The sequence below is a fragment of the Panicum hallii genome, chromosome 9 (assembly GCF_002211085.1).
Source record: "Panicum hallii strain FIL2 chromosome 9, PHallii_v3.1, whole genome shotgun sequence".
Classification (NCBI taxonomy): Eukaryota; Viridiplantae; Streptophyta; class Magnoliopsida; order Poales; family Poaceae; genus Panicum; species Panicum hallii.
The window spans coordinates 70,030,709-70,043,690 of NC_038050.1; the positions used below are offsets into that span (position 1 = coordinate 70,030,709).

Here is a 12,982-nt window from a genome sequence, read left to right on the forward strand (position 1 = left end):
ATTTACAAAAAAACCCCTAAATAGGATCGCGAGATCCGATTATTTTCACAAAACCCCCCGGTTGTGGGCCTATTTTTTACAGGTTAGTCCCTTCTATTGCCCTTCTATTCTCTTCCCTTTCCCGTCCGCCGCCGGCGAGATACACTTGCTGGCGAGCTGCGCCCGGTGGGCGGCGGCACATTCGGAGTGCACGGTGACACCTTCTCGTCGTCGTGGCCGTACTCACGCTCGTACCCGAAGTCCCAGCCTTCCTCCTCTCCTCCGCTACTCCATGCTCCGCGAGTCCGCGCCCTCCTTTCCTCCCCATCTCCGCCTCGGGCGGCTGCGGGAAGGCGATGCGGTAAGGGGTCTCGACGGGGATCAAGGGCGATAGATCCTCGTGGTATATGCCCGACAGCGGGATCTGCAGTACAGTGGGCGAGCTCTGGAACGCCACGGTGGTCGTCGCGCTGCTCAACCGCAGTCCGCACCGTCGTCGTGCGACCCGTGCTCGACCACCACGCCACTACACGATGGAGCTGCCCCAAGTTCAGGGTCGACGCCCCCGCTGCGCTCAAGTGCTGCCGCCTCCCGTGATCCCGTCTGGACCGAGGCTGTGGAGAACTGGAGATCCTTCGGAAGCCGAGGTAACCAGGTAAGCACCGCACATTTTGCATTCAGTTGGGCAAGTTGGTTTGGTCATTGGTATCGCTGAAACTGCTCGGATTCGAGTATGGCCTATGCCTTTGGCTTGCATCTGGCGTCTTGAGCTATAGATACAGAGCCGTAGTAGTTGTTCGGAACATTGCGGTTTCCTGAAACAAATATCTGGCTTGTTTCGTGTTTCCCATATGAAAAGGGTGTTTGCTTAGTGTAGAAGAGATCAATGTCCTATTTTGGAAGGGAGAAAGAATAAATGCTGTATATTCTGCGGCAGTGATTAGATCCACTTATGAGAAGGATAAGCTTGGTTTAATCTCCTGAACCTGTCTGTCCATCACAAGGCACTTAGCATTGCCGTATAGCATCCAGCAAAGTGACATTGGCACATGATTAGGCCCATGATTAGGCAATATTCCGTCCAAGGTAAACGTAAACACTTCAAAAAGGTAAGGATAAAGTAGTTTGGTAGCCTAAAGCAAACATTTTCAAAGATTCCTGTTGGTCCAGCAGACCTGCATAGTTAACATAGTCTTGTGTTGTTGCTTCAAATGACATACTTCGTCCAGAATAATGCTTGGCTCACAATGATTTACGAGTTCACAAACCTCTATGGGCAATCCTTGTTAGGCAGGTAGACAGATGAGTCATGAGACACATCCATACTCAAATGACTCTATATATTCCTTGTTTCTGTTTCCAAGGGAATGCATGTGTCTCCTAGAAGCATAACACATATATAGCTATCTGCGACTTTGGAAAGGATTATTTATTCCTTTATCTCAACTGTAAGAAAGAGCTACATAGGTTGCATACCATGGGTGCATATACAACAATAGCTCCCGTTGTCAGCAAGATCTTCTGCAGTTCTTCGCACGCTGTGCTGATGGTGCGCAGGCGCCCTCCCACTGTCAACGGTGGCGGCTTTGTTGTCACAGATCAGGATCAGAGGGCCGTTTTCAGCGTCGATGGCTGTGGGATCATAGGTGCTAGTGGGCAGCTGATTGTCAGGGATGGTGATGGCAATGCAATCTTGTTCATTCACAAAAAGGTGAAAGGAATTCAGGAGCTAACCTTAATGTTTTTCTTTTCTTTTCTGAATGTTCGATCAAACTTTCTGAATGCTTCTTCTACTAATACAAAAGATCTTCAGCTATTCCAAGTTGCTGAAAAAACTGACCAAACTTGATCTCACAGGGCGGTGTTGTTCAAGCATTGTGTGTTAACAACTGGTGGAGAGGATATCTGACCGACTATGGTGAACCAAGCAAGCTGGTTTTCAGCTTGCAGGATCCTAAGCCTGTCCTCTGCATGAAGGGTGATGTTCAGGTCACTGTGGAACCGAAGGGGAGAAACAGGCACTGGGACTATGAGGTGACTGGATCTTTTGTCCAGAGAGCTTGTGCCATCAAAAACCGAGCAGGCCAAGTCGCAGCGCAGGTAAAGGCTCCACAGCCAGGACTACGAAATTTGGAGGAACTTAGGAGTAGGATTACATTATGATCCAATGGGTGATGCATTTTTTTTTGGTTCTTTTGTTGATGTGCGCCGCAGATTGGTGTGAAGGGGATGATGGCAGGGAGGGACTTCTACCAAGTGGTGGTGCAACCAGGTTATGACCAGGCCTTTGTAGTCGGCGTGATTGCCATCCTTGACAACATTCATGGAGAGTCCACAAGGTGTTGATGTTATTAGAGATGGGAGCTGCTCATCGTATCCATCTGTCGATAAGATTCATTACACTAGCAATTTGTTATAATACAATTGTGTAGATTGATTTTTCATTAAACATTACGCTTTCTCTTATGTTGATAGGTTACCATGTACATGATATACTCCTATGTGATATGGAAGTGTGTTCTGTTGTTTCGCAAAAAAAAAAAAGTGTGTTCTGTTGTAAATTGGTTTCAGGTAGTTCGCTTTCCATCATTGGATGCAGAGGATCCGGCTGACGTGCAGAATTGTCCTCGAGCTGGAGGCCCCTAATATTAGAGCTTCTGGCCGAGTCATTCCAATTGTCACCCCATTTGGGTCAAAGTGGGCCTTAGTTCCAGAACTGTGGTCCATTTGCGTGCGTTTGAGAAAACATTGGCTGCAATGCATATACAGTTTCATTTAACTATTGTTAAACTCCATTATCCCAACTCCCAAACCCTTTGAAGAACGTAAACATCTGCATGCTCATGTAAGTGTGAGATGCTCCTATGTACAGTACACGCTTCAAAACCTCTTGTACACATGCCAAACGCAGCCTGCTTCGATTACACAAACGCTGGCTTGATCAGTAGCTCAGCCAGCTGCTACAGGCAGCAACAATACAGAGACAGGGCGAGCAAGCAATGCAAGCCCATACCATCTAGTATCATGGATGACCAGCAATCTAGCTACTCCGGCCGCACGACGGCCGCCGCGCCATCGCTGGACTTCCTCCGGCCTCTCCCGCGGGTGCCCCTCTTGCCCGCAGCCCCGTCGCCGTCGTTGTTATTACTATCCTCCGGCGGCGCGACGTAGACGAAGGGCCCGACGAGGCAGTCGTCGAGCGCGAGGAGCGGCTCGAGCGCCTCGACGACGGCGGACATGTGCGGGCGGGACTTGGGGTTGAGGCTGACGCACTGGTGCGCCACCGCCGCGGCCTTCTGCGCGGCGCGGCCGGAGTACTGGCCGGCGAGGTTGGGGTCCATGACGCGGTCCAGGCGGCGCGCGTCCGTCAGGTACGGCCGCGCCCACTCCACCAGGTTCTGCTCCCGCGGCGGCCGGCTCTTGTCCACCGACCGGCGCCCCGTCAGCAGCTCCAGCAGCACCACGCCGTAGCCGTACACGTCGCTCTTCGCCGTCAGGTGGCCTGCACGCACAAATGCTCGGCGAGGTTAGTCGTCGTCAGACAATTTTTGCTTTGTAGCTGATCTGGTGATCGTTGCTTTTGTGCTTGTACGTGCCGGTCATGATGTACTCCGGCGCGGCGTAGCCCTGCGTGCCCATGACTCGTGTCGAGACGTGGGTCTCGTCGTCTTCCGGCCCGTCCTTGGCGAGACCAAAATCGGACAGCTTGGCTTTGAAATCCTACAAAACAAAATCCACAACCACAAGAAGAGCAGGAGATAAGTGATGAGCACTACACTACTGTAGCAAATGGACGTGAACGTCAGCTGCCTTGCGTAGAGCAGTTAGCAGGCTCCAACTACTCCGTTAATCAGCAGCAGGAATTGAAAAGGATTTATTATCATACTATTTTTTCCCTCCAAGAAAGAAAAAGAAATCTTTTTCTTTTTGGTGGCACACGCATGCATGAGCACGACAGGCCAATGCAATAGGGGAGCTAGCGGCGTTGCAATGGTTGACACTTAACCTGTTCTGGTTCACAGGGCTGAATGAACGAACAACGAAGCCAGTGCAGGTCAGGTCAGGTCAAGATTTTGTTGTTCAGAAGTTGGCATTTGGTTTGGCGACCTGACGATTTCAGCAGCAGCTTGCGAGAATTCCAGCAGGCTGCAACCAACCCCGCCCGGCAGCAATCCATCGATCACTAGCTAGTTTGCATTGCTTGGGATGGATATTTCACTCTCTCCGTCAGACCAAACCGAACCCAACCCAACCACAGATGAGATGACCCTGAACTTTTCGATGGAGTGACTAAGCGGTAGGTGGATGTGAATGGATAGCGTGTGCTGTTACGCATTCAGGCACTCACCGAGTCGAGCAGGATGTTGGAGGTCTTGAAGTCCCGGTAGATGACCGGCTTCTCGGCTTCATGGAGGAAGGCCAACCCTTTGGCAGCGCCAATGGCGATCTTCAGCCGTGTTGACCATGGCAGCGACGCCGCGTATTCTGCACATACATCGAGTACGAGTTGGGTTTTGATCAGCTGATGTAATCAAACTTAGTGCAGCTAGCTAGATGATGTGCATCAAATTTGACGGAAGCTGTGTCAGTAAGATATTTCATGATGAGGATAAGTAAAAACACACAGCTGGCTGTCAAAAATGTTCGGAACATGTCCATTTCATATACCATCATCCTCTCTAGTTTAGAACGAGTGAATGAAATGAACTTCACCTAATTCTTGACGTACTCATCTGCAATAGCATATATGATACGAATCTATTGTACGTATTTCATCAAACCCACGTGCAGCTATTCAGATCTGTATAACATGCATGTGCAACATACACAACACATATATAACAAGAACAAGCAATTCACTTGCCTAATTATTATTATTAATGTTCCACGTCATTGACTAACTGTTTCCAGTACGTAATAACTTGCAATCTTATAAAAAAAAAACTCAAGCACTATCTGGAAGCACAAATTTCGCAGGAGACTCACAAGAAATAGTATAATTATTACATGGATTATTCCGTTATATTTATGTGTTCGAAAAACGGGGACTTGGAATTAAACCATGTAATTACCCTACTAGTAACCGTGATGGAGATTGAATGGAAGTTCTACCATGTTCTGTTAAAGCATGAAGAGCATCTTGCTAATTATGCCCTTTAATTTGAGTGCCTGTAAGCTGTAACGACGATCGAGATGAATCGTACGTAGTGGTAACACAATTCACAAACCTTTTGACTTGGTAGTCCAGAACGACAGATAGATGCCCTACCGACTGATTCTAATCACAAACAGTTAAAATAGGTTTTTTTTACTTTGCATAAATATTAAAGCAGCGAGCACAGCAAGTACTAGATGCGCATGCAGCAAGTGGCGCAGGTGTCCTACTCCTACAACCTTAGAATGAATCAAGCTTGACATTTTGCAGGCATGATCATCAAGATGGGTGTGAATAATGTCAAAGTGGTTAAGAGAAAATGACTGCTTGGAGAGGGAGACCAAGTGAGAGATGAGATCGATGATGTAACACGGCTGCAACTGACGCCGCAAGGACAGGTCCGAAAGGCAGTTTGAACCATCACGGAAAACGGGAGAGATCGAGGAGAGGGGGAAAAAAACCGAAGGGTGTGGAGCACGGAAAGCAGCTAGCTGCTCTCGACGGATCGCGTTCCGCCACCGATTCTCGCCGAAAAATCAAAGTTTTATGCGAGAAAAGAAGTTGGTGAGACGGATCCAGCCGTCCGGTTCGAGGCTGATGTGCACCTCGAGATTCCAATCCTTTTCCTAGCTTAGCGATGCAGCGAGGAGAGAAAAAAAAGGAGCCTGACAACAACGTGCAAGGGATATCCCTTCCTTGTCGCCTGCAAACTCGATGCTCTCGCTGGCTCTTGCCGCTAGCAACAGTGTTTTTCCAGCCTCTACGTTTTACGCTCTACTCTTGCAGCAGCCACAGGAAAATGACATGCCATGTCACTGTAGGAAATTGGTAACCAGGCAATGAAAAGTTTTTTTAATTAAACGTTAGAACTGTAGTTATGTATAATAATGAGACGTGCTTACTTTTGAACAGATGTTTCTCCAGGCTGCCCCTGGTCATGAACTCGTAGACAAGCAGCCGGTGCTCGTCCTCGTAGCAGTAGCCGATCAGCTTCACGAGGTGAGGGTGCCGCAGCTGCCCCAGGCAGATGACTTCGGTCTGCACATGGTTTCAGAACAACACGTATACGATGGGTTTGTCAGTTAGTGGTGAGGGAATCGTTCTCATTATTCTGCTGCTTTTCTTTAGGCTGACGAAGCCTTTGAACTAAGCAAACACTATTCCATCGAGCCTCTACTTGCTGGAAACTGGCAGGCTTTCGGGAGCAAGTTCAGTTCGTGGAATACGTCGTCAGGACAGGGAACTTCTACTTCTAAGAACAGACAACTTGAGTATTGTTGACAAATAATATTAAAAACTACAAAGAAACGTGCATGTTGAGACAAAATTTATTTGTCAAATAAAGGTGCACTTTTTACTTCAGCCTTTTGGTTCTCAAAATCTTAACAGGTACTACTTCACTCGACAAAATCACTGGGACATTAATTTGGCTGGGAATATAGTATTGCCTTTGAGAAACTACTCTAGCAGCATCTCGTGTTTTTGGATTGGAGGGATTGAGGGAGTAGTACACCTTACTAGTGTCAATAATCTAGCACCAACAAATAGCTTTTTCAAATTGAATTGGTTTCAAGGCGTATACGGGTATATATACATATATAAGTTGATGATGAGAATTCAGAGCTAATTAACTGACTGACTCAAACCTGAGGAGCAGCTCAACTAACTTGGAAGAAGCAAAAAGTCTCATCAACCAATTAAAGCAGGAGAGAAAGCGTTGATAGTCGCTAAACACTCCCCACGCGTGCACAACATCGCTGACACTGTTCCATCAGCAAATTCCTCCTCTCTCAGTTAAACCAGCCGTACTATTATCCGGACCAATTAATAATATGGCGGTGGCTACCCGAAGATCTTCGAGGTCAATCATGGCAAGTAGCAGCTCGATCCTACTACAAATGGTGTACATGGTGCAAGCAAATGATGGAGCAGTATATATAATTACCAGCCATTCGGTGTGTCCCTGGCCGCCCTCGAGGTCGAGCAGCTTGACGGCGACGGGCAGCGCGCGGAGTCCTGGCTTGGTCTTGTCGTCGACGTAGCCCTTGTAGACGGGGCCGAAGCCGCCCTCGCCGATGAAGTTGGTCATGGAGAAGTCCCGGGTGACGGCGCGCAGCTCGGCGATGGTGAAGACGTGGAGGTTGGAGCCCACGAGCGAGAGCGAGAGGTCCTCGGGCGACACCATCCCGCTCAGCTCCGTGAACGACAGCCGGCTCTGCAGCCGCGGCTTCCCGCTGCCGCCGCCGCCCGCCGCCGCCGCCACCTTGGGCTTCTTGCTCTTCTTCTTCTTCCCGCCCTTCTTCTTCGCGCCGCCGCCGCCGCCGTGGGAGGAGGAGCCGAAGCAGCCGAAGAGCGAGCCCCACCCCGCCCTCGCCATGCCGCGCGCGCGTCCGCTCTCGCTCGTGGTCGGCCTCGGCTGGGTTCTTCACCGCGCGCCCTCACCGGCTGCTTTGGCTGGACGCATCGAGGTATATATACGGGGCGGTGGCGCGTGCGTGCCTGGTGCGTGGTGGCGCTCGTCGGCTTGCTTGCTGGGTGGGTTAATCGCTTAATCCTGGCGAGAAGCGGAGTGGTTGCGGCCGGGTGATTACCTGGTGGTGATTAGCGGCGGACCGGGACCCGGCCGTGGTTTGGTAGGGCGGAGACTGAACCGTGGGGCCGGACACGGACGGATGGCTTCTGACTAGGTTTGGATGGCTGGGATGGAGCCAGCAGGAAGCTTGATATGTATGTGGATGCAAATGGCCACTTTTTTTGTTGGAGACTTTACATTACGAGTGGCTTTTTGCGTTCATTTCAGACGGTACAGAGACCAAGCCGGCCACACGTGTGCGCAGCACGTGTGTTATTTAGGGGAAAATTAGGATTTATGTGCACCATCCTGACATCGCAACTTGTGCTTTCGAGAGCTCAGCTCGTACCGCAACAATCTTGCCAGGCGGGCCGGCCACCGGGGACACGTACGTATTCGTGCAAGGCGACCTCTAAACAGCAAGGGGATCGAGCAAATCTGGTGAACCAATAGTACTCGCGCACGCTAATGGGCAGCATCCGGTCCACGTATCACCGGGCTGCTCAGTCATTAGTCTCCAATTTAGATAGATTCTCTGGGATTTGGTCTGGTGGATCCCATTTCATTTCTATCTATTTCTGGCTCGAGAGTGCACATCGATACCTAGTTTTTATTTGATCAAGCAGCCCCATGCACGCAAGCCAACCACGGTACGCCCAGAGTCCGGGAGAACGAGTGAAAGGTGATGCTTTGTTTTGTTGAAACTTTTGCTTGCTTTGAAGCATAGCCGCATTTTCTCTTCTAAACTGGACAGTTAGGTTCAGCTATACGGGAGGAACTATATCTGCCCTCACTGCTCCTCATAGGTCGCTCACGGATTTTAGTTAAGAGTATTTTTTACGAAATTTGGCTCGCGGTCAAGGTAATCTAGCAGTGCATAAATCAGTACCTATTCTCACATGATCATGGGTTATGTATTTTTTATAAAAATAATAATTCCACATCAGATGAAAAATTATTTGCACATGCTCCTTGCTATAAAGTGAGTACAGTGCAAATGTCAAACAGAGTCTTATATAAATCAAATAATCCATTACTTGACCATGTGGCGGTTCTATTGAAAAAAAAACCACCAAATACAGATGAAAGACAAGTCAAATACGCTTTCCGTGATATATAAAGATGCACACTGGTGCGTACTTTTTAAAATATTCCATCACATCAGATCGCATAGCTTATCTAGAAGAAAGATACCTTCTCTCTCTAGCTACATACCAAAAAATAATACCATGTGAAGCATGGTTCAACATGCTTGTCCAGCACAAGAACAGGACAGATAGCACACCAAATTTCAGAAAGTTTCATCCAGGCTGGCATGGAACACGCTGATGGAAGATGAGAGAGAGCCTCTGCTCAGGAAAGCAACCCCCTCTCAGATATATAAACAATGTAGCCCATAAATATATAAGACGAATTTTATCTACACTCGCGTTACTCTCATCATCAGTATACCGCTGTGCGTAGCTACACACATATATATATATGGCACATGATATACTACTCAACTCAACAACTCAACGATGATGCGGACTAATTAATTAAACAAAGTAAAAAAGCTATCATCAGATTAATTAATCATCCTGTGTGGTGTTGGTTGCGCTTGGCACGGGCGATGTGGCTGCAGGCTTCTAGAAACTCGGTGACCCTGTAGCTGCCTGCTGTGGCCGTAGCGAGCTGAGCGAGCTGGAGGGTGTGCATCGTATCGTACGGTCAACACGTTGCGGGTAGGGAGGGTGATGGAGCTCGCGCCTACGTACGCATGAAGACGATGGGGCGGCATGAAGGTTCCTTCCTGTCCTATTTTCTTGCATGATGATAGATCGGGGCAGGCGCATTGTACGGAGAATTTCTTTACAGAGTTAGAGGACAGTGCTGGAGCCAGGAGACCGGACCAGATGCATGGATCAGATTCGCACCTTCCTGCTCTGAATTCAAAGCTACCGCTCAACATTCGTCATGCTGTTTTCAGTTTAATTTGGTGTTCTTTTTTTTATGGAAACGAAGGGCCGCCATGGATCATACTCATGCCTTCCTTCTCGCAAAAAAAAAAAAGATTCATGCCTTCCTTTGTATAGTAAGTTACAACCGTTGTTGGCCTAGTTTCGCCCAGTTGATTAACCATAGGAAACCACCGGTTGCCTTGCAGTCAATCCATGTTCCATTCCAACTCCCAGGCAGCGGTAACGATAAGGAGTCGACGACCACCACCAGTTACAGTTGGTAACCTGAAATCCCGGTGGGGTAAGTGCAGGTGCAGCAGGGTGGCCAGAGACAGAGCCGCTGCATGCAAGTTGTCGCTGCCATACTCCTGAGTCCTGACGTCGCATGCTTGACCCAGTCCCAGCCGGAGCCTGGCCGGTGGAGTACGAGCAAGCCACCGTCATCCCAGCCGGCGGATGAGGTGGATCCCCGATCGCCGGACGCTTACGTGCATGCGCGCGGCAGCTAGCGGCCTCTGCAATTCGCAGCATGACCATGGACCTGACGACTCGTGCCCCGGCGCGGTCGTGCGCTTCACACGGCCGGGTGACGGAAGAACACGGACGCGGACACGCGGTCTCGCCGCACATCCCGTCGATCGGGACTCCATCGCCCGGCCGCCGCAACCCAACCCAACCCAACCCAAACCCGGCCTTGCAGCAGCTGAGACGAACGGGGACGTGCAAACGCATGTGCTTCTACCAGCTGTGTGCTCTTGGCTTGCCAAGCCGACCATCCAGCCAGCCAGTTGAGTACTACAGGTACGTCGGCACTGAATTTACCATGGATGGATATGACAGCAACAGTCAGGCTTCGGAAACAAGCTACGGTTAGAGACCTTTTTTTTTTCCTTTGGAAAACGTCCATCATCATGGTGTGGAAATGTTGGTTGGCCTGCCAAGTGCCAACCCGATCGATCTCGGTAGTACGTCGAACCGTGCACATGGACTCCTATCCGTTTACCCCTAGTTTCGCCGCCTAACAGCTACTACCAGGTAAATCAGCTGTGTATAATAGCTTCCACGTGCTACATTAACGATGGGATTGGACTGCCCAGTACATTCACCAAATTAAACTAGCGAGATTATTTGAGACGGCGAGTTTTAATTACGTCTCCTCCTTGTGCCTCTTGTCATCGTGCTCGTCGCGTCGTGCGACCGCGATGTTCAGCACGGTGACATGAGTCTGTTTGGCGAGTTATGATGCCCAGAATGTTCGTTTCTCCTACACTACATGCCAGCTAGCTGCTTAACTTGTCGGTACAGAGTCTGTCGACCGTCCGATTCCTGATCGAAAGCAAGTCCAGTGGCGTTTGACCTGAGCGCAACGGACAGATCGACGATCCTGTCTCATTCTGTAGTGGTGTATGCAAATGCAAGGGACAAGCAAGCGCGTCTTAATCAAATGTATCACCATCTCAGTGATCCCGACACACACTTGGACGCAGGTGCTTGTCCTGATCCACACAGGCCCGATTTTACAGGGAGAGAGAGAAAAAGAAAACGAAAGAAAGAAGACGACGGAGAGCTAGCTAGCTAGGGAACTATCTGAAAGCATCAGAGTATCTTGCACGCACTGGAACTGCATACAGGATCAAGCAAGTTGAGATGAACAAATTGCCAGCATAGTGCAGCAAGTCAAGAAGCGACAGGAACATCCTGATCGAGATGGACAGGACGTCAAGACCACATAGATAGGGTGTCTATGAGCGATTCCCCTATTAACTCAGAGTTGGGTGCAACCGCAGCTAATACTTCAGGTTTAGTTTACCTCTGAGAGATGACTAGCATGATTGATATATACTGGAATTAAACATGCCGACTGATCAGGCAGGGTGTTTTAAAGAGAGAGAAGAAAAAAGGATGGGCAGGCTGCCGACTAATAGTCTTTCTAGATAGAAATATAGTGTTAATTCCAAGATAGAAATGCAGCGTATATGCTGGCCTTAGCTTTAGATTTGATCGTGTTAACCTTGTCCACTCATCTCAATCATGAACACGCCATTTTTTTCCCACCGCATAATTCAATAAAGAAATGCTGAATTTGCTATCTGGATTTCGTCATTTAAACCTTGCCCGTCCATTCAGCCATGGACGCCACCATTTTTTCCATGGCACAATTCAAAGAGATGCTGAATTTGGTGATCTATTAGAGCTGAATCCTTCGGATTTCAACGAGACATGAGTAGCCGTATTGAAATTTAAAACACACTAACTTCGAGCAAATATTTGTCAACAACAATCGGCATTGAAAACTAGCCACCAAGTTAACGATTCTAAGTTAACCTAGCCGACCCTTATAACCAGCTTACTGTCAACGCCGGAAGAAGCAAGCAAGCTAAACCGCGCCGCCTTTAGAAATTGTTCATCTACAGGAGGGTAAAGTCTACTGTCTTTCCAATTTTCTTAAGGAAGAAAAACTTTCAATTCAGAAGCAGCCACCCCTTTTGATTCCATCTCTGTCAGACGACCTAGTTATCAGTGTATAGTATGCCATGTCCATGTCAGAGATTAGGTGCAGGGTTGAACACTTCGTGTCAGCAAACTGGATTGCGTCTGCAGAATAGTCTTGAAGGACATCAGACTTCAGACACCACTCATATCTGAACTTCACCAGGAGAACACATTTCCAGTCCCACATGACTTGAGACGAAGACAGGCTCTGGCTGGGAGGCTGCAGACGAATCGGTCCTTACCTAGAACAACCGAAAACGATCGATGGGCCCCTTGGAATGGCTTGTAATTGGAGCGTGCGCGGCACATGTTTGAAGCAGTGCCTGTACGCCTTGTCTGCTCTTTCTTACAAAATATGAAGCCATGACGGGTAAGCATACAAGAATCAGGATTATTCTAGTTTTGAGGTTTGAGGTTGCGGTTCGTTTCAAAAGCAGATAAATTGTATGCTGTCAGCCTAATCTCCTTTCAAGAGTAGTTGTGCACGACTCGTGCCTTCTGAATTCTGATTTGAACCACTGTGGTTCTCGAGTCCTGACAGAGTCTTCAGATATCAAATCATGCAGCCTTTCAGCATATTAAGGTTTTGTTTTTCTACTAGCTATTGCTGCAGAATGGAGAATATCATGCCGTGCTGTTTGATGTCTGAACTCCACAACTGCTGCGGCGTGCTAGGCTAATAGGCAGCCTATGGCGCAAATCAGAATCCTGCCAAATTCCATGGATGTCTTGGACCATGTATTCTCATCAGGTTTAGCACAGGGTTGGTATCAGTTAGCTTGTCACGCAGTAAAAAGAAGGGATGCAGAAACTAAATAATGAGAGAGAAAATCTTGTGTTCAT

The 12,982-nt window shown here is 48.6% G+C and overlaps 2 protein-coding genes across 5 annotated transcripts; one reads left to right on the top strand and one right to left on the bottom strand.

Annotated features, from left to right (window-relative positions):
- Positions 1-23: 23 nt before the first annotated feature.
- Positions 24-2,646, top strand: LOC112873971 (protein LURP-one-related 6-like). Of its 3 annotated transcripts, none has more exons than XM_025937088.1 (4): positions 24-634; positions 1,507-1,690; positions 1,837-2,079; positions 2,194-2,646. In XM_025937088.1, exons 1-4 carry the CDS (start codon positions 387-389, stop codon positions 2,323-2,325), a joined length of 807 nt encoding a protein of 268 aa, XP_025792873.1. In that variant the 5' UTR covers positions 24-386; the 3' UTR covers positions 2,326-2,646. The 3 variants fall into 3 exon arrangements, with proteins under 3 accessions (XP_025792873.1, XP_025792874.1, XP_025792875.1); XM_025937089.1 differs by having other exon boundaries at positions 1,537-1,690; XM_025937090.1 differs by lacking the exon at positions 24-634 and having other exon boundaries at positions 667-1,690.
- A 154-nt stretch (positions 2,647-2,800) lies between these two features.
- Positions 2,801-7,703, bottom strand: LOC112873969 (serine/threonine-protein kinase RIPK-like). Of its 2 annotated transcripts, none has more exons than XM_025937087.1 (5): positions 7,080-7,703; positions 6,037-6,172; positions 4,328-4,464; positions 3,572-3,699; positions 2,801-3,481 (listed from the first exon to the last, which is right to left on the bottom strand). In XM_025937087.1, the coding sequence occupies exons 1-5, from the start codon at positions 7,509-7,511 to the stop codon at positions 3,127-3,129; spliced, it is 1,188 nt and encodes a 395-aa protein (XP_025792872.1). In that variant the 5' UTR covers positions 7,512-7,703; the 3' UTR covers positions 2,801-3,126. The 2 variants fall into 2 exon arrangements, with proteins under 2 accessions (XP_025792872.1, XP_025792871.1); XM_025937086.1 differs by having other exon boundaries at positions 3,576-3,699; positions 7,080-7,701.
- Positions 7,704-12,982: the final 5,279 nt, after the last annotated feature.

Coding starts and splice junctions, on each gene's coding strand:
- LOC112873971 (XM_025937088.1), top strand. CDS start 387: ATGCCCGACAGCGGGATCTGCAGTACAGTGGGCGAGCTCTGGAACGCC. Junction 635..1,506: donor TCGGAAGCCGAGGTAACCAG/GTAAGCACCGCA, acceptor GATCTTCTGCAG/TTCTTCGCACGCTGTGCTGA. Junction 1,691..1,836: donor TCTTGTTCATTCACAAAAAG/GTGAAAGGAATT, acceptor TTGATCTCACAG/GGCGGTGTTGTTCAAGCATT.
- LOC112873969 (XM_025937086.1), bottom strand. CDS start 7,511: ATGGCGAGGGCGGGGTGGGGCTCGCTCTTCGGCTGCTTCGGCTCCTCC. Junction 4,465..6,036: donor GGAGAAACATCTGTTCAAAA/GTAAGCACGTCT, acceptor ATGTATGTGCAG/AATACGCGGCGTCGCTGCCA. Junction 3,482..3,575: donor GCCGGAGTACATCATGACCG/GCACGTACAAGC, acceptor TTGTGCGTGCAG/GCCACCTGACGGCGAAGAGC.